At 45.4% G+C, this 14,884-nt stretch overlaps 1 protein-coding gene across 2 annotated transcripts in view; it reads right to left on the reverse strand.

The window, feature by feature from the left end:
- LOC143933722 (uncharacterized) overlaps nt 1-11,798 on the reverse strand; it is a 37,484-nt gene extending 25,686 nt beyond the window's left edge. For both annotated transcript variants that reach the window (XM_077456719.1, XM_077456717.1), the window contains exons 1-2: nt 11,662-11,798; nt 8,972-9,100 (exon numbers count right to left, since the gene is read on the reverse strand). In XM_077456719.1, coding sequence (XP_077312845.1) covers nt 8,972-9,100; nt 11,662-11,761 — 229 coding nt within the window. In that variant the 5' untranslated portion in view covers nt 11,762-11,798. The remainder of the gene's footprint in view (nt 1-8,971; nt 9,101-11,661) is intronic.
- Between the last annotated feature and the right edge of the window lie 3,086 nt (nt 11,799-14,884).

The following is a 14,884-nucleotide window of genomic DNA, read 5'->3' on the forward strand; positions in this document are numbered from 1 at the left end:
GGCAGCGGGGACCGTCCTTATTGCGCAGCACAACTCGCGCATGCGCAGTAGGGAACCGGGAAATGAAGCCGAAAGGCTCCATTTCCTGATTCCCATACCCAAGATGGCGGTGGCAGGACCCGAGAGACGATCTAGAGATCGGCTTCGGGTGCCGACATCGCGGGCGCGCTGGACAGGTAAGTGTCACTATTTTAAAAGTCAGCAGCTGCAGTATTTGTAGCTGCTGGCTTTTAAAAAAAAATAAAAAGTCCCGGCGGACTCCCGCTTTAAGGTGACCAGACTTTTAAAATGAATTCTGGGGGCATTTTTTTTTTTTTTTACTGATAATGGCACCAATCAGCGACTCTCTGCCCATCGCCGCCCGCCTCACAACGTGTCAAGTCTTACTCTCCAGGCCCCGGCTACTACTGCGTGGGGAGCAGAGGAAGATCACTCTGCCAGGGAACGCAAGGAGATAAGCAGGCAAGCAGCTGGCCGGGACTTGAGCCAAGGCAGAAGAACATACAAGCAGAGCTCAATGGGCCTGCGCCTGAAACTGAAGAAATATTCCCACCGCTCTGACCAGCACATGATCAGAAAGGGGCACAGATAATGGAAAAAAATACACCCCCTTGGCTAGTAGGAGTGTCGGAGCGGAGGTGTGTAATTCTGATTTTTAATCTGTTATTCTGCACTGACTGTCTTTGAAATTGCCCCAGTCCCTGTTCAAATCCAATCCGGGGACAAAACTGGGGACAGACTTGATCCGTGGACAGTCCCCGGATTGAGGACACTGTCCTCGGATCAGTGTCCTCAATCCGGGGACTGTCCACGGAAACCGGGGATGTCTGGCCATCCTACTGTATGTAGCACACCCTCCCGTAGGAGTACCTGATGTCCTTGGGTCTCCACTGCTGCATATCCAGTCACATAGCATTTTCTTTCTTTCACTTCAACTCTCAATCTCATCACATCCACCATTTGAGTTTTTGGTGCTCGCTCTTAAAAAAAAACTTATTGCTGCCACTACCACCATTGTAATCCTTAGAGCTTGATTTCATGACCTAAAATAAAGAATCCCTAAACTGCAACCATTGTAGTCCTTAGTGCTTTATTTCATGACCTAAAATAAAAAAATCTCATCACTTCCACCATTGTGGTTCTTATCTCTTGATCTCATTACCTATGTAGCACTACCCCCCTAGGAGTTGCTGATGTCCTCAGGTCCCCACTGCTGCATAGCCAGTCACATAGCATTTTTCTTTATTCACTCCAACTGAGAGAATATTCTTTGGCTTGTTTTTCTTGTTTTTATTGGGGGATGATAACTTGGATGGGTTTGGGGAATTATGGAATGCCCAACTTGAAAATGTTCAAACACAGAACCAGGGACAACTTCCTCGCTATTTACGAAGAATCCTCTTCTTCCTTCCACCTGTACAAACTTGGTTTACAATGTACAGCACCTGCTGCTCACTCTTGTTGGAACTAGCAGGATATTGCTAATTCAGCAAAGGCCCATTACACGCGGGAACTCTCAGTCCCTTAACAAAAGTGGCATAATTAGAGTAAACAGCATGACATCTCTTCTTCTGCTTCCCTGTGGCCACTGATCCCAGATCTACTTGCTTGTAGAATGCTAGCCTACCTGGCTGCCACCAGTATCACCTGGCTGATCTTACTTCCAATCCTCCCGACTGACTTTCTGCCCCAGACCTGCCCAACTTTCACACACACATGGAGACCTCCCAGGGCAAGGTTAGATGAAGATTTGGCACTACGCAATCTTCAAGAAAGCACTGTTACTGATGACAGTCTCTCCCCTTGTCTTGCTCTGCACCATGCTTATCTACTCACTGTTTCTCCTTGCTCCTTCCTGCTGCCTCTCTGGCATGAATCCTCCCACTGCCTCCTGTGTTAGGATCCTTCCAAGCCAGATTTCCTGAGTTTCCTGCCGAGGTACCCCCCCCCCCCCTCTTCAGTAAGGGGTCTCTCCAGGGCCACCGACAGACTCTGCTCAGCACTGCTTCTTTCTCTTCCATCCAGTTCCATCCGACTCCCCCTGCTGGCATGGCTTAGGTCTATTTATGGGTTTCCTAGTTCCCTGCCATCCCACCCCTGGGGAATGGCTGAGAGCCAATATATGTTCAAGGCAGCCCCTCTTAACCCTCGCCCTTTAGTTCTAGAAGGTTCTCTAACCTTCTAGATAGCAGGGAGAGGCACCAGAGAGCTGTCAGGATTTGGCATCCAGCCCTGGTCTTTAGTATCCCTGACCCTATTCAGTGACTTAGGTTTGTTCCTGGCCAGAAATATGCTTTTACCTAATCTTAATTCTAGTGGCACACACTAGAGGGTGCTACACATAAAATAAAATAAAATCTTAGAACCTCCACCACGCGCTTGATCTCATGACCTAAAATAAAGAAGCTCATCACTCCCACCATTGTAATGTTTGTGTGCTAATCTTGTGACCTAAAATATATTAGTTCCCCATGGCCATCATTGTAGTGTTTGGTGCTTGATCAGGAGCATTTTAACTTCAACAGTCCACCAATGCATGAGTATTCTTTACTCCCACAGACTACCAATGCTAAAATGATTTTAATTCCACAGTCCACCAAGGTAGGAGCAGTTTCACTCCCACAGTCTGCCAACACAGAAGTATTTTTACTCCCACGGTTCTCCAACACAGGAACACTTTTTACCCTTGCAGATTACCAAGAACATTTATTACTACCATTGACCTCAAACCCTGGACATTAAATTCTTATTTTTCTACTTATACTAACCACAGCCCAAAAAGACTGACTGAGAGTGAGCTGACCCTTTGTTTAAAAAGTCCGAGGGGAGAACTGACCTACAAGTGAAAGTAATAAAGTAATATTGGAAAGCTCCTGCTACAAATTTTAATGATGAATAAAAATGCACAGCAAAAATATATACACACATATATATGTATATGTGTATATATATCCACTTCAATACAGGGCACTTTCACCCCCTTCCTTCCCAGCCCAATTTTCAGCTTTCAGCGCTCTAGCGCTTTCAGTGACAATTGCGCGGTCATGCTACACTGTACCCAAATGAAATTGTTATCATTTTGTTCGCACAAATAGAGCTTTATTTTGGTGTTATTTATTCACGACTCCGTTTTTTTTTTTTGCGATATAAGCGCAAAAAAAGCGGAAATTTGGGAAAAAAACAATATTTTCTTTTTTCTATTTGAAAAGAAATCCAATAAAATCAAATTTTGTCATAAATTTAAGCCAAAATGTATTCTGCTACATGTTTTTGGTAAAAAAAATTCTGTTAAGTGTATAATAATTGGTTTGTGTGATCACGGACATATGTACGCAAATGATCATGTACATATGTGTGCAGGTGATCACGTACATATGTGTGCAGATAATCATTGGGACATGTGATTTTAGTGGGACATATGTGGGGGACATGTTTTTATTATTAGGGACATGTGTTTTTATTATTTGGGGACATGTATGTTTTGGGGACATGTGTGTTTTGGGGACATATGTGGGGACTGTGTTTGTACTGTGTGGTGTGTTGTGTGTTTACACTACACTGATGATCAGTGAGTAAAAAGCTGTGAAAAGCAGCCCATACTCACTGATCATCAGCCGGCTGCAGCGTTCTGCTCTCCTCTTCTCAGCAGTGACTTCCGTGTGAGGAGAGGAGAGCCGATTGCCTAGCAACCGGCTGTTTGTTTACATCACATGACGGCCGTGATTGGACATGGCCGTCATGTGATCAGGAGGGCCAATCACAGAGCCCTCCTGCCGATCTGAGATGTGCCGTGTCCGGGTGACACGAGCACATCGGGATCGCGCCGCTGCGCGGGCGCGCGCGCGCGCGATCCCGCTGCTCCTGAATGACGTTCCTGAACGTCCTATCAGGAGCAGGCGGCTCCCACCCGGCCGTATATATACATTGGCCGGGTGGGAAGTGGTTAAATATATATATATATATATATATATATATATATATATATATATATGTATATATATATTTTTTTTTTTTCATTTATATTATACATATTTATGTCTATCTATCTATCCATCTATCTATCTATCTATCCAGTATGCAGTATACATACACTATATTGCCAAAATGATTGGGAAGCCACCTGTGATGTCATGGGGCAGTATCACATGGCAGGGTCTGGCAGTGCCAGTCCCTGAAAAAATATTGGGACCCCTGCCTTTACACACCCATGAACTTTAATGGCATCTCAGTCTTAGGCCATAGGGTTCAATATTGAGTTGGCCCACCCTTTGCAGCTACAACAGCTTCAACTCTTCTGGGAAGGCTGTCCACAAGGTTTAGGAGTGTGTCTATGGGAATGTTTTACCATTCTTCCAGAAGTGCATTTGTGAGGTCAGGCGCTGATGTTGCATTAGAAGGTCTGGCTCTCAGTCTCTGCTCTACTTCATCCCAAAGGTGTTCTATTTGGTTAAGGTCAGGACTCTGTGCAGTTAAGTTAAGTTCCTCCACCCCAAACACACTCATCCATGTCTTTATGGACCTTGCTTTGTGCACTGGTGTGCAGTCATGTTGGAACAGGAAGGGGCCTTCCTCCAATTGTTCCCACAGGTTTGGGAGCATGAAATTGTCCAAAATATCTTGATATACTGGTTCACTTCACTGGAACTAAGGGGCCAAGCCCAACCACCCCACACACCATAATCACCCTCCACCAAATGATTTGGACCAGTGAACAAAGCAAGGTCCATAAAGACATGGATGAGTGAGTTTGGGGTGGAGGAACATGACTATCCTGAATTTCAACCCAACAGAACACCTTTGGGATGAATTAGAGCGGAGACTGCGAGCCAGGCCTTCTCGTCCACATCAGTGCCTGACCTCACAAATGAGCTTCTGGAAGAATGGTCAAATATTCCCATAGACACACTCCTAAACCTTGTGGACGGCCTTCCCAGAAGAGTTGAAGCTGTTAGGCCCCTTTCACACTGGGGCGTTTTTCAGGCGCTACAGTGCTAAAAATAGCGCCTTTATAACGCCTGAAAAAATCTGGCCCCTTTCACTCCAGTGTGAAAGCCAGAGGGCTTTCACACTGGATTGGTGATCTAACAGGACAGTGAAAAAAGTCCTGCTAGCCACATCTTTGGAGCAGTGAAGGAGCGGTGTATTCACTGCTCCTAAACCGCTCCTACCCATTGAATTCAATGGGGCAGCACAGCTATACCGCCGGCAAAGCACCGCTTTGTGGGCAGTTTTAACCCTTTTTCGCCCGCTAGCGGGGGTTAAAACAACGGTAAAGCAACGCGAAAATAGCGCTGCTTTACCGCCGACTCCGCTCCCGCCCCAGTGTGAAAGGGGCCTTATAGCTGCAAAGGGTGGGCCAACTCAATATTGAACCCTACGGACTAAGACTGGCATGGCATTAAAGTTCATGCGTGTGTACAGGCAGGTATCCCAATACTTTTGGCAATACAGCGTATAAAGATATATACAGTTGTGCTCATACGCTTACATACACTGGCAGAATTTATGATTTCTTGGCCATTTTTCAGACAATATGTATGATAACACAAAAACTTGGTCTTGTGTTTTGGATCATTGTCATGTTGGAATGTCCAAGTACGTCCCATCTGCAGATTCCTGGCTGATGAATGCAAATGTTCCTCCAGTATTTTTTGATAACATACTAAATTCATCTTGCCATCAATTTTGACCAAATTTCCTGTGCCTTTGCAGCTCACACATCCCCAAAACATCAGCGATCCACCTCCGTGTTTCACAGTAGGAATGGTGGACCTTTCATCATAGGCCTTGTTGACTCCTCTCCAAATTAAGCATTTATGGTTGTTGCCAAAAAGCAAAATTTTGGTCTCGTCACTCCAAATGACTTTGTGCCAGGAGGTTTGAGGCTTGTCTCTGTGCTGTTTGGCATATTGTAAGCGGGATACTTTGTGGCATTTGTGTAGTAATGGATTTCTTCTGGCGACTCGCCCATGCAGCCCATCTTTCTTCAAGTGCCTCCTTATTGTGCATCTTGAAACAGCCACATCAAATGTTTTCAGAGAGTCCTGTATTTCACCTGAAGTTATTTGTGGGTTTTTCTTTGCACCCCAAACAATTTTCCTGGCAGTTGTTGCTGAAATTTTAGTTGGTCTACCTGACTGTTCTTGATTAGAGTTTGAACACAGCTGATTGGCATTCTCAATTCCTTGGATATCTTTCTATATCCCTTTCCTGTTTTATACAGTTCAACTACCTTTTCCCACAGATCCTTTGACAATTCTTTTGCTTTCCCCATGACTCAGAATTCATAAACGTCAGTGCAGCACTGGATGAAAGATCCAAGGGTCTGTCAGGAGTCCAAAAACTCATTGACCTTTTATACACACACATTAATTACAAGCAAACAGATCACAGGTGAGGATGCTTACCTTAAATGCCCCGTACACACAATATGACTATCCGGACTTTCTGAACAAGCAGACTTGCACACACACGACCACACACAAATTGATTTTCCGGCGGGTTTGTCACCTGGTATGGGTTTTAAGGGTAACCCCTATGCCAAAAAAATGGCGTGGGGTCCCCACAAAGTCCATACCAGTCCCTTATCCGAGCACGCAGCCCGGCCAGTCAGGAAAGGGGGCGTGGATGAGCGAGCGCCCCCTCCTGCGGGCCCCCACCCCAAAGCACCTTGTCCTCATGTTGATAAGGACAAAGGCCTCTTCCCGACAACCCTGGCCGTTGGTTGTCAGGGTCTGTGGGCAGGGGGCTTACCGGAATCCGAGAGCCCCCTTTAATAAGGGGGCCCCCAGATCCACCCTATGTGAATGAGTATGGGGTACATCGTACCCCTACCCATTCACCTGGAGGAAAGAAAGTCAATAAAAAAAACACACTACACAGGTTTTTTAAGTAGTATATTAGGCAGCTCCGGGAGTCTTCTTCCATCTTCGGAGGTCTTCTCACCGGAGGTCTCGCCAGAGGTCTCCTTCGCTCTTTTGCAAGCGGAGGAGCCCGGCTTTCTCCTTCGTCATTGTTGCCGTCCAGGGGGTCTTCTTCCGACTTTGGGGGTCTTCTTCCAACTTCTCTGCGCTTTCCAGCCTCTTCTCCCACTCTCCGGTTCTTCTGGCGAGCTTCTCCGCTATCTTCTTACAGTTCTTTTACTAGCGTTGGCACAGCCTTCTCGGTCGCCTTTGTCGCCGCCATCGTCACCGTCTTCTTCTTCTTCTTCATTCTTCTCTTCTTCCAATGTTGACACGACGCTCTCTCTCGCTGTAATGCCATGGACACGGTATGCGGCGACTTATATAGGCATAGGGGGTGGGGTCACCGGGTGATGTCACATGGTGACCCGCCCCTTATGATGTCACAGTCCCGGCATCCCCCGGGACTGTGACATCATAAGGGACGGGGTCACCATGGGACATCACCCGGTGACTGCCTGTATAAGTTGCTGCGCAACGTGTCCCCGGCATTACAGCAGGAAGAAGAGAAGAAGGAAGAAGAGGAAGAAGACGGCGGCAACAATGGTGAACGAGAAGACCGGGCCAATGCTAGTAAAAGAGCTGGAAGAAGATAGTGGGGAGCCCGCCAGAAGAATTGGAGAGTGGGAGAAGAGGCCGGAAAGCGCGGAGAAGTCGGAAGAAGACCCACAAAGTTGGAGGAAGACCCCCGGACGACGACGAAGGAGAAAGCCGGGCTCCTCCGCTCACAAAAGAGCGGCAAAAGAGCAGAAGATAGTGGGGGAGCCCTACGAGAAGACCCCCATAGTCGGAAGAAGATTCCCGGAGCTGCCTAATAAACTACTTTAAAAACCTGTGTAGTGTGTTTTTTTATTGACTTTCTTTCCTCCAGGTGAATCGGTAGGGGTACAATGTACCCTGTACTCATTTACATAGGGTGTAGGGCCGGGATCTGGGGGCCCCCTTATTAAAGGGGGCTCCCAGATTCCGATAAGCCCCCCGCCCACAGACCCCGACAACCAACGGCCAGGGTTGTCAGGAAGAGGCCCTTGTCCTCAACTTGGGGACAAGATACTTTGGGGTGGGGGGGCCGCAGGGTGCCCCCCTTACCCAAAGCACCCACCCCCCCATGTTGAGGGCATGCGGCCTGGTACAGTTCAGGAGGGGGAGGGCACTCACTCATCCCCACCCCCTTTCCTGACTGGCCGGGCTGCGTGCTTGGATAAGGGTCTGGTATGGACTTTGGGGGGACCCCCATGTTGTTTTTCGGCATAGGGTTTACCCTTAAAACCCATACCAGGGCTCGTGAGGTGTCAATCTCGCCGATGGAAGCAGCGACATTGACTTCCTTCATTAGTCCCGTCGTACCTGAAGTCACGTTCAAAATGAACAGACTTTAGATCGTTTATGGGCTAGTCCGTTCATTTATAAAGTCTGGCGGACTAGCACACAGACGAGTCAATTGTCTGCCGGAAAGCCGAGACCGGCGGGACAATTTTGAGTCAAGTCTTCTTTCAAAGTCCGCTGGAGCCCACACACAGTCAAATTGTCTGGCAGACTCTGGTCCGCCAGACTAAGTCTGCCGGATAGTCCGATCGTGTGTAAAGGACTTTATAGTCATTCAAACTTGTGTGCATGTTATCAGGCCAGAATCATTGTAAACTTTTGATCAGGGTCATTTGTGTAGTTTCTGTTGTCATTATGATTTAAAAAGAGTAAAGACAGTTGATTGATAACGAATGGCTTCAGCCAAACACTAACCATGAGTAAAAGAAAAGTTTTTGTGTTATCATTCATATTCTCTGATAAATGGCCAAGAAATCATAAATTCTGCCAGGGTATGTAAACTTATGAGCACAAGTGTGTGTATATTTTCCCCAAACAAAATTTTGTCTAAAGCAGTATGATGAAATTAGAGACTAATTAAAATGAAATGTCAGCAAATGAAATAGTGAATTTCATGGTTAAATCGATTGGGTCACCAAAGTTCTGTGTGAAGGTTTCATGCAATAGGACGGAGTAATACGTACTTCTTTTTTCGATATTGTAGAAGATCAGTATGCAGGCATCTTGTTTGGATGAACAGTTTAATAAAACCCCTTCCACACCTTCGGTTCCCGGGACCGTATTGAAAGAATGAAAACACTTCAGCGAATGTGCTGAAAAAAACAGAAGCATGGGTCAGTCAGAAATAATTTTTGATGTGAACATAGACCGCAGCGCTGTACAGCATATAATAGAGTAGTGCACATTATAAATCATTTCCTGGCTGGAGGACAACCAACATTATCTAGGACTCCCCCAGCTCGATTGTTCCTGGCCTGTCCCTTTCATTCATTGGATTACATTCCTTTCAATCCCCCAAGTTCAGCATCACATGTAGGCTCTTCCTGAAACCAATGCCGGGACAGGGTGATCTAGAGCCCAGGGTGAACATGCCATACTGTGCCCCCCCCCCAAACTACGCCAAAACAGTTATCAGAATCACCAATTTTGCCGATCTGAATACTTTTAAGTGCAAAGGAGGGATCGGGGGGTCTTTAAGACCCCCGATTCCTCCACGAAGAGTACCTGCCACCACCTATTAGTGTCACATGGGATGTTTACATTCCTTGTGACAGCAATAAAAGTGATCAGCGTGATTGCGCAACAAAGAAAATGCATATGTAAGTCAAGCCCGCAAATGTAAACGGTGTTCAAATCCCACATGTGAGGTATCGCCGCGATCATCAGAGTGAGCGCAATAATTATAGCAAAAGACCTCCTCCGTACCTCTAATCTTGTAACCGTAAAAAAATGTTTTAAGTGTCGGCTATGGAGATTTTTAGGTATTGTAGTTTGTCGCCATTCCACAAGTGTGCCTAATTTCAAAGCATGACATGTTAGGTATCTATTTACTCCGTGTAACATCGTCTTTCACATTATACAAAAAATTGGGCTAACTTTACTGTTTAGTTTTTTTTTAATTCATGAAAGTGTATTTTTTCCCCAAAAAAATGCGTTTGGAAGTCCACTATGCAAATACCGTGTGACATAAAATATTGCAACAATCACCATTTTATTCTCTAGGGTCTCTGTTAAAAAATATATGTTTGGGGGTTCTAAGCCCCCGTACACACGGTCAGACATTCTGCCAACCAAATCCGTCAGATTTTGTCCGTCGGATTGTGTCGGAAACTGTTGCATACACACGGTTGGACAAAGTTGTCGAAAAATCCGATCTTTCAGAGCGTGATGACGTAATTTCGTTACGATGGGACTACGTTCAGGCTAGTAGCCAATAGCTTTGATGTAGGAATTTGATCTGAGCATGCGTGGCACTTTGTCCAATCGGAATACTCTACACATGATCGGAGTATGTCCGATCGGAGCAGTTTGTCGGAAAATATTTCCAGCAAGTTGGAAAATTTGGTCCGACGGAAACAGTCCGATGCATACCACACACAGTCGGAATATCCGAATATCCGACAAAACAGTCCGATAGGACACATTCCGACGGAATCTCCAACCGTGTGTACAAGGGCTAAGTATTTTCTAGCAAAAAATACTGATTTTAACATGTAAGCAACATATGTTTGAAATAGGCTAATGCCGAGGACACACGATCAGAAATTCGGCCATCAAAAGACCAATGAGAGCTTTTCGTCTGAAAATGCGACGTGTGTATGCTCCATCTGAATTTTGCTGGCCGAATTTCCGCCAGCAAAAGATTGAGTGCAGGTTCTCAATTTTTCAGACAGAAAAAGTTTCGATCAGAAATCCAGATCGTCTGTAGCAATTCTGACACGCAAAATTCCTACGCCTACTCGGAAACAATTCAACGCATGCTCGGAAGCATTGAACTTAATTTTCTTGGCTCGTCGTAGTGTTGTACGTCACCTCGTTCTTGACGGTTGAAAGTTCAGTGAACTTTTAAGTGACCGTGTGTATGCAAGCCAAGCTTGAGCGGAATTCCGTCAGAAAAACCATCATAGCTTTTTCCGACGAGAATTCTGATCGTGTGTAAGGGGGAATTGGGCGGGAAAGGGTTATGCAAAGGAACATTAAAGTGGTTGTAAACCCTTACAAACCACTTTGACCTACAGGTAAGCCTAGATTAAGGCTTACCTGTAGGTCCAAGAAATATCTCCTAAACCTATAAGGTTTAGGAGATATTTGCCCGAAGACAGGCAGAGGCGCACTAAGCGCGGCATTTCCAACAATGGAACTGCCGCGTGTGTCGGCTCCCGTGCGCATGCGCGGGAGTGACGTCATCGCGGCTCCGCCGAATGACAGCGGCGGAGCTGCGAGACCCCCCCCCCCGAAAAGATGGATGCGCCGGACTACAGGGGACAGCGGTGACATCGCTGGCTCCTGTGTCAGGTAAGTGACACATAATGGGCTACTATGCGATGCATTGCAGTCCATTATGCTTTGCCTTTGCAGGGAATGAAAGAGGAAGTAAACCCATCAGGGTTTACTTCCTCTTTAAATCTGACCTCTATGTACACCACATTGGTCCTATTAACAGCAATATGTAAAATATTAGAACCTTTACATAACAAGTCAGAGTGATCAGGAAAGGAGAGTAACCGAATTTGACCAGTCTTATTAATCTACTATTGCTCTGACTGCCCAAAGCAGTTAAAAGCTTGCACAGGATTACCGGATTTGGGTATCTGCGATGCTTTGTAATGCTTAATTAAACTCGATTAAACTCGACACGGTCGTCTTCACTTACCTATCATCAGAACTGTACAGAACACGCAGGCTGTAGTGACTTCCGACATAGTGGCTGAACATGTCGCGGTCCTCTGTGCGGAAGGCGTGTTCTTTGACATCTGCTGCCAGTCCCTGAGGAGCAGAGGAGAGAAATTCTTCTCTAGAGGAAGAAAACAAACACAGCTATGAAAGAACTCATGTCTAGTATACAAAAACACCCTTTAGTTCACTTAATAAAAGTGGGCCTTTTAAGGTTCACACTAGCCACATGTTAAAAAAAAAAAGTTTACTGTTTCCCTTTTCTTGAAACTTTATTGAAATGTCCAAATTACATTTAATCAGATCTACCCTAGTCTTCCCCCGGACATGTCTGTTTGGGAAAGTGAACTCCAAACTATTATTTGGCCTGACAAATGAGAAAATTGTTTCATAATGACTCACAAATTATCAATAACTACTAGAGTAAAGGATTCAAATACCTGCTGGTGATGTCACAACTCAAAAGGCACCATGACTCCAGTATGGTGGGATTGCCCATCAATTAAAGCATTTTGGAGAACATTTTTCGTTTTTTTCTCTTCAGTTGTGGACACAAAACTTCCACAATCACCAAAGATTGCATTATTGTCTATATTCCCCGGGCCTATTGAATGAGACAAAAAATATATCCTTCGTCAGTTCCTATCAGTGGCTAGAGCCATTGGAAATCGTCAACGATGCCCTCCTTGGTAGAATGGGTATTAGGACTAGACCCCATTGGAGACTTGGAGCACCTATTATTCCAGGAAAATGGCAGATTGCAACAATACAAAAAAAAAACGTGTGCCGCATACACACGATCGGACATTCCGACAACAAAATCCATGGGATTTTTTCCGACGGATGTTGGCTCAAACTTGTCTTGCATACACAAGGTCACACAATGTTGTCGGAAATTCCGAACGTCAAGAATGCGGTGATGTACGATAAGCTGAGAAAATTGACGTTCAATAGCCAGTGCGGCTCTTCTGCTTGATTCCAAGCATGCGTAGAACTTTGTGCGTCAGAATTGTGTACACATGATCGGAATTTGTTATCAGAAATTTTGAGATCCAGATCTCAAATTTTGTGTGTCAGAAATTCCGATGGAAAATGTCCGATGGAGCTTACACACGGTCAGAGTTTACAACAAAAAGCTCCCATTGAACATTTTCCCTCGGAAAATCCGACCGTGTATACGCGGCATAAGACTGCATGGTCAATGTTTAGATGTTCCTCTGCTTTTCAAGGTTGGATCTCTGGCTGTTCTTTTTACCAGTTCTTTGGGGCATGGTGTATATCTTTTTCTTCTACATCTAGCACCCTTACCCTAGGCTGGATAAATGTAGTTTTTGGCTCTGCTGTACTCAGTTGAGCAGCAATTTATTTTTCAGGTCTGGTCAGATCTATCCCTAAACCTGAGGGTGTATTGAAGAAGCTTACAGAACTAAAATAGGAAAGATATGGTTATGAATATTTATCTGACTTCAGCCATTCCCCGGGAGGGAGGTCCAGAAGGTGTGGCTGCGGAGAGAGTACATGTTTGGGAAAGAGCTCTCTCTTTTCTGGGGCCTCTGCTCCTGGGAGGCAACCTGCATTACCGAAGAACTGTTGATGTCAGGCCTCAGCATGCACTCGGCTCAGTCCCGGAAGTAAATGCTGAACTGAATTCCTACACAAAGGGAAAAATAGGAGGCATTGTCATGGGGAGTACTGTGACCTCTGGGAGAGGTAATAAATACTTGGAAGTGTTAAAATAGCCTATTACTTATCATGCATGCACTTACCATATACAAATATATCCAATACTGGGTCAATGTTAAAAAAAATAGGAAAACACTAATATAGAAATCCCTGATATCTTTATTTCATGGAAATTAATGCAGACTAGTGCAATGGATGGCCCATATTGAACTGTGATCTCCTGAAATCAGGTGATTAAAATATTAATGGAGGGTACACAGGGCTGACCCAAGACATTGTGCTACTTGAATCCAAGAATGAAATCCTATTATTATCTATTATTTTATATTTTGATAATTAAAAGTAAGTTTATCAGGAAGTCAGATTTACATGCAAGAGTACCCTGTCTATATGATAGGGCACTGTGATTGCACTGATGGGGCACAGATGGCACACAGGATCGTGACAGCTCACGCTGCTGTGGTGTTTCTCTCTCCTTTCCTCACACCGCAGCAATGTGAGCTGAACCGGCAATGATGCTGGTTTGATGACAAGTGATCGCTCCGTCATTGGACGGAGTGATCAAGGGGTAAAGGGTAAAAGGGTAAAAGTGATAGTGAGGGAGTCTCACGCAGGGCAAGTGTTGTGCCAGCGCGTTCTGGCTGAAGAGCCCTGCCTCCAGGACCCTCAGCCACGCTTGGGATGGTGTCCATCAACGCTACTGCACACACACGCAGTGCATTTTTGCGGTGGCCAGTGGTGGCGGGAGTAGGGACATAGAGAGGTAGTGGTGGGGCCGCAGCCGCCCCTGCTCAAGCTGTCGTCTGGGTCCCATGGACCCACTGGGACCCATGGTAGGGCCGGCCCTGAGGGTACAGTGGGCCTAGAGCCACCAGTAGAAGATGAGGGAAAACATTAATATTAATCTGCCCATGCGGGACTCTTTACCAGCCCCATGTAGCAGCATTGGCTGCTTGAGTGGGCAATACCAGCACTGTTAATTGGTGTGAAATAGAAAGAGTCATATTTTCCCACATACCCAGAAGTACAAAGTAAAGATAAGTATGTTTTATGTTTGGGTCTGGCATTACAAGGCTGCTTTCACAAGAATGGCAAAAACAGGTAGTTGATCAACTTTTTTTTACCACCTCTTGACCACCCACAGACAAGCACACATGGGTATTGCTTGGGTGGGTACACATTGCTGCAGCCATGATGCTTTGCATTGCATTTTAATGCTACATGCTGAGTTTGACAGGTGGCTTTCAAAGTGCTCTACAGTTTAAATTATTTTATTAAAAATAATACATATATATATATATTTTTTTTTTGATCACATCTCTGTTCTCAGTTGCATTAGGGGCTTATAGATCTAGGGGTGGACAAGCAGCAGTACACTGATCCTTTCAGTTAATGGCTGTGCAGGGGGGCGTGTCAACATAAGTCTGATCATTGGAGGACAGCCAGGCTGTTCTCCCAGCACAGCCAGAATACTGACCACACTTGGATGGATGTGCTCTATTGTCTAGTGTAGTCAGTTT

Source organism: Lithobates pipiens, unplaced genomic scaffold, assembly GCF_037356315.1.
Source record: "Lithobates pipiens isolate NorthernLeopardFrog02 unplaced genomic scaffold, aLitPip1_a1.2 Scaffold_27, whole genome shotgun sequence".
NCBI classification, from domain to species: domain Eukaryota; kingdom Metazoa; phylum Chordata; class Amphibia; order Anura; family Ranidae; genus Lithobates; species Lithobates pipiens.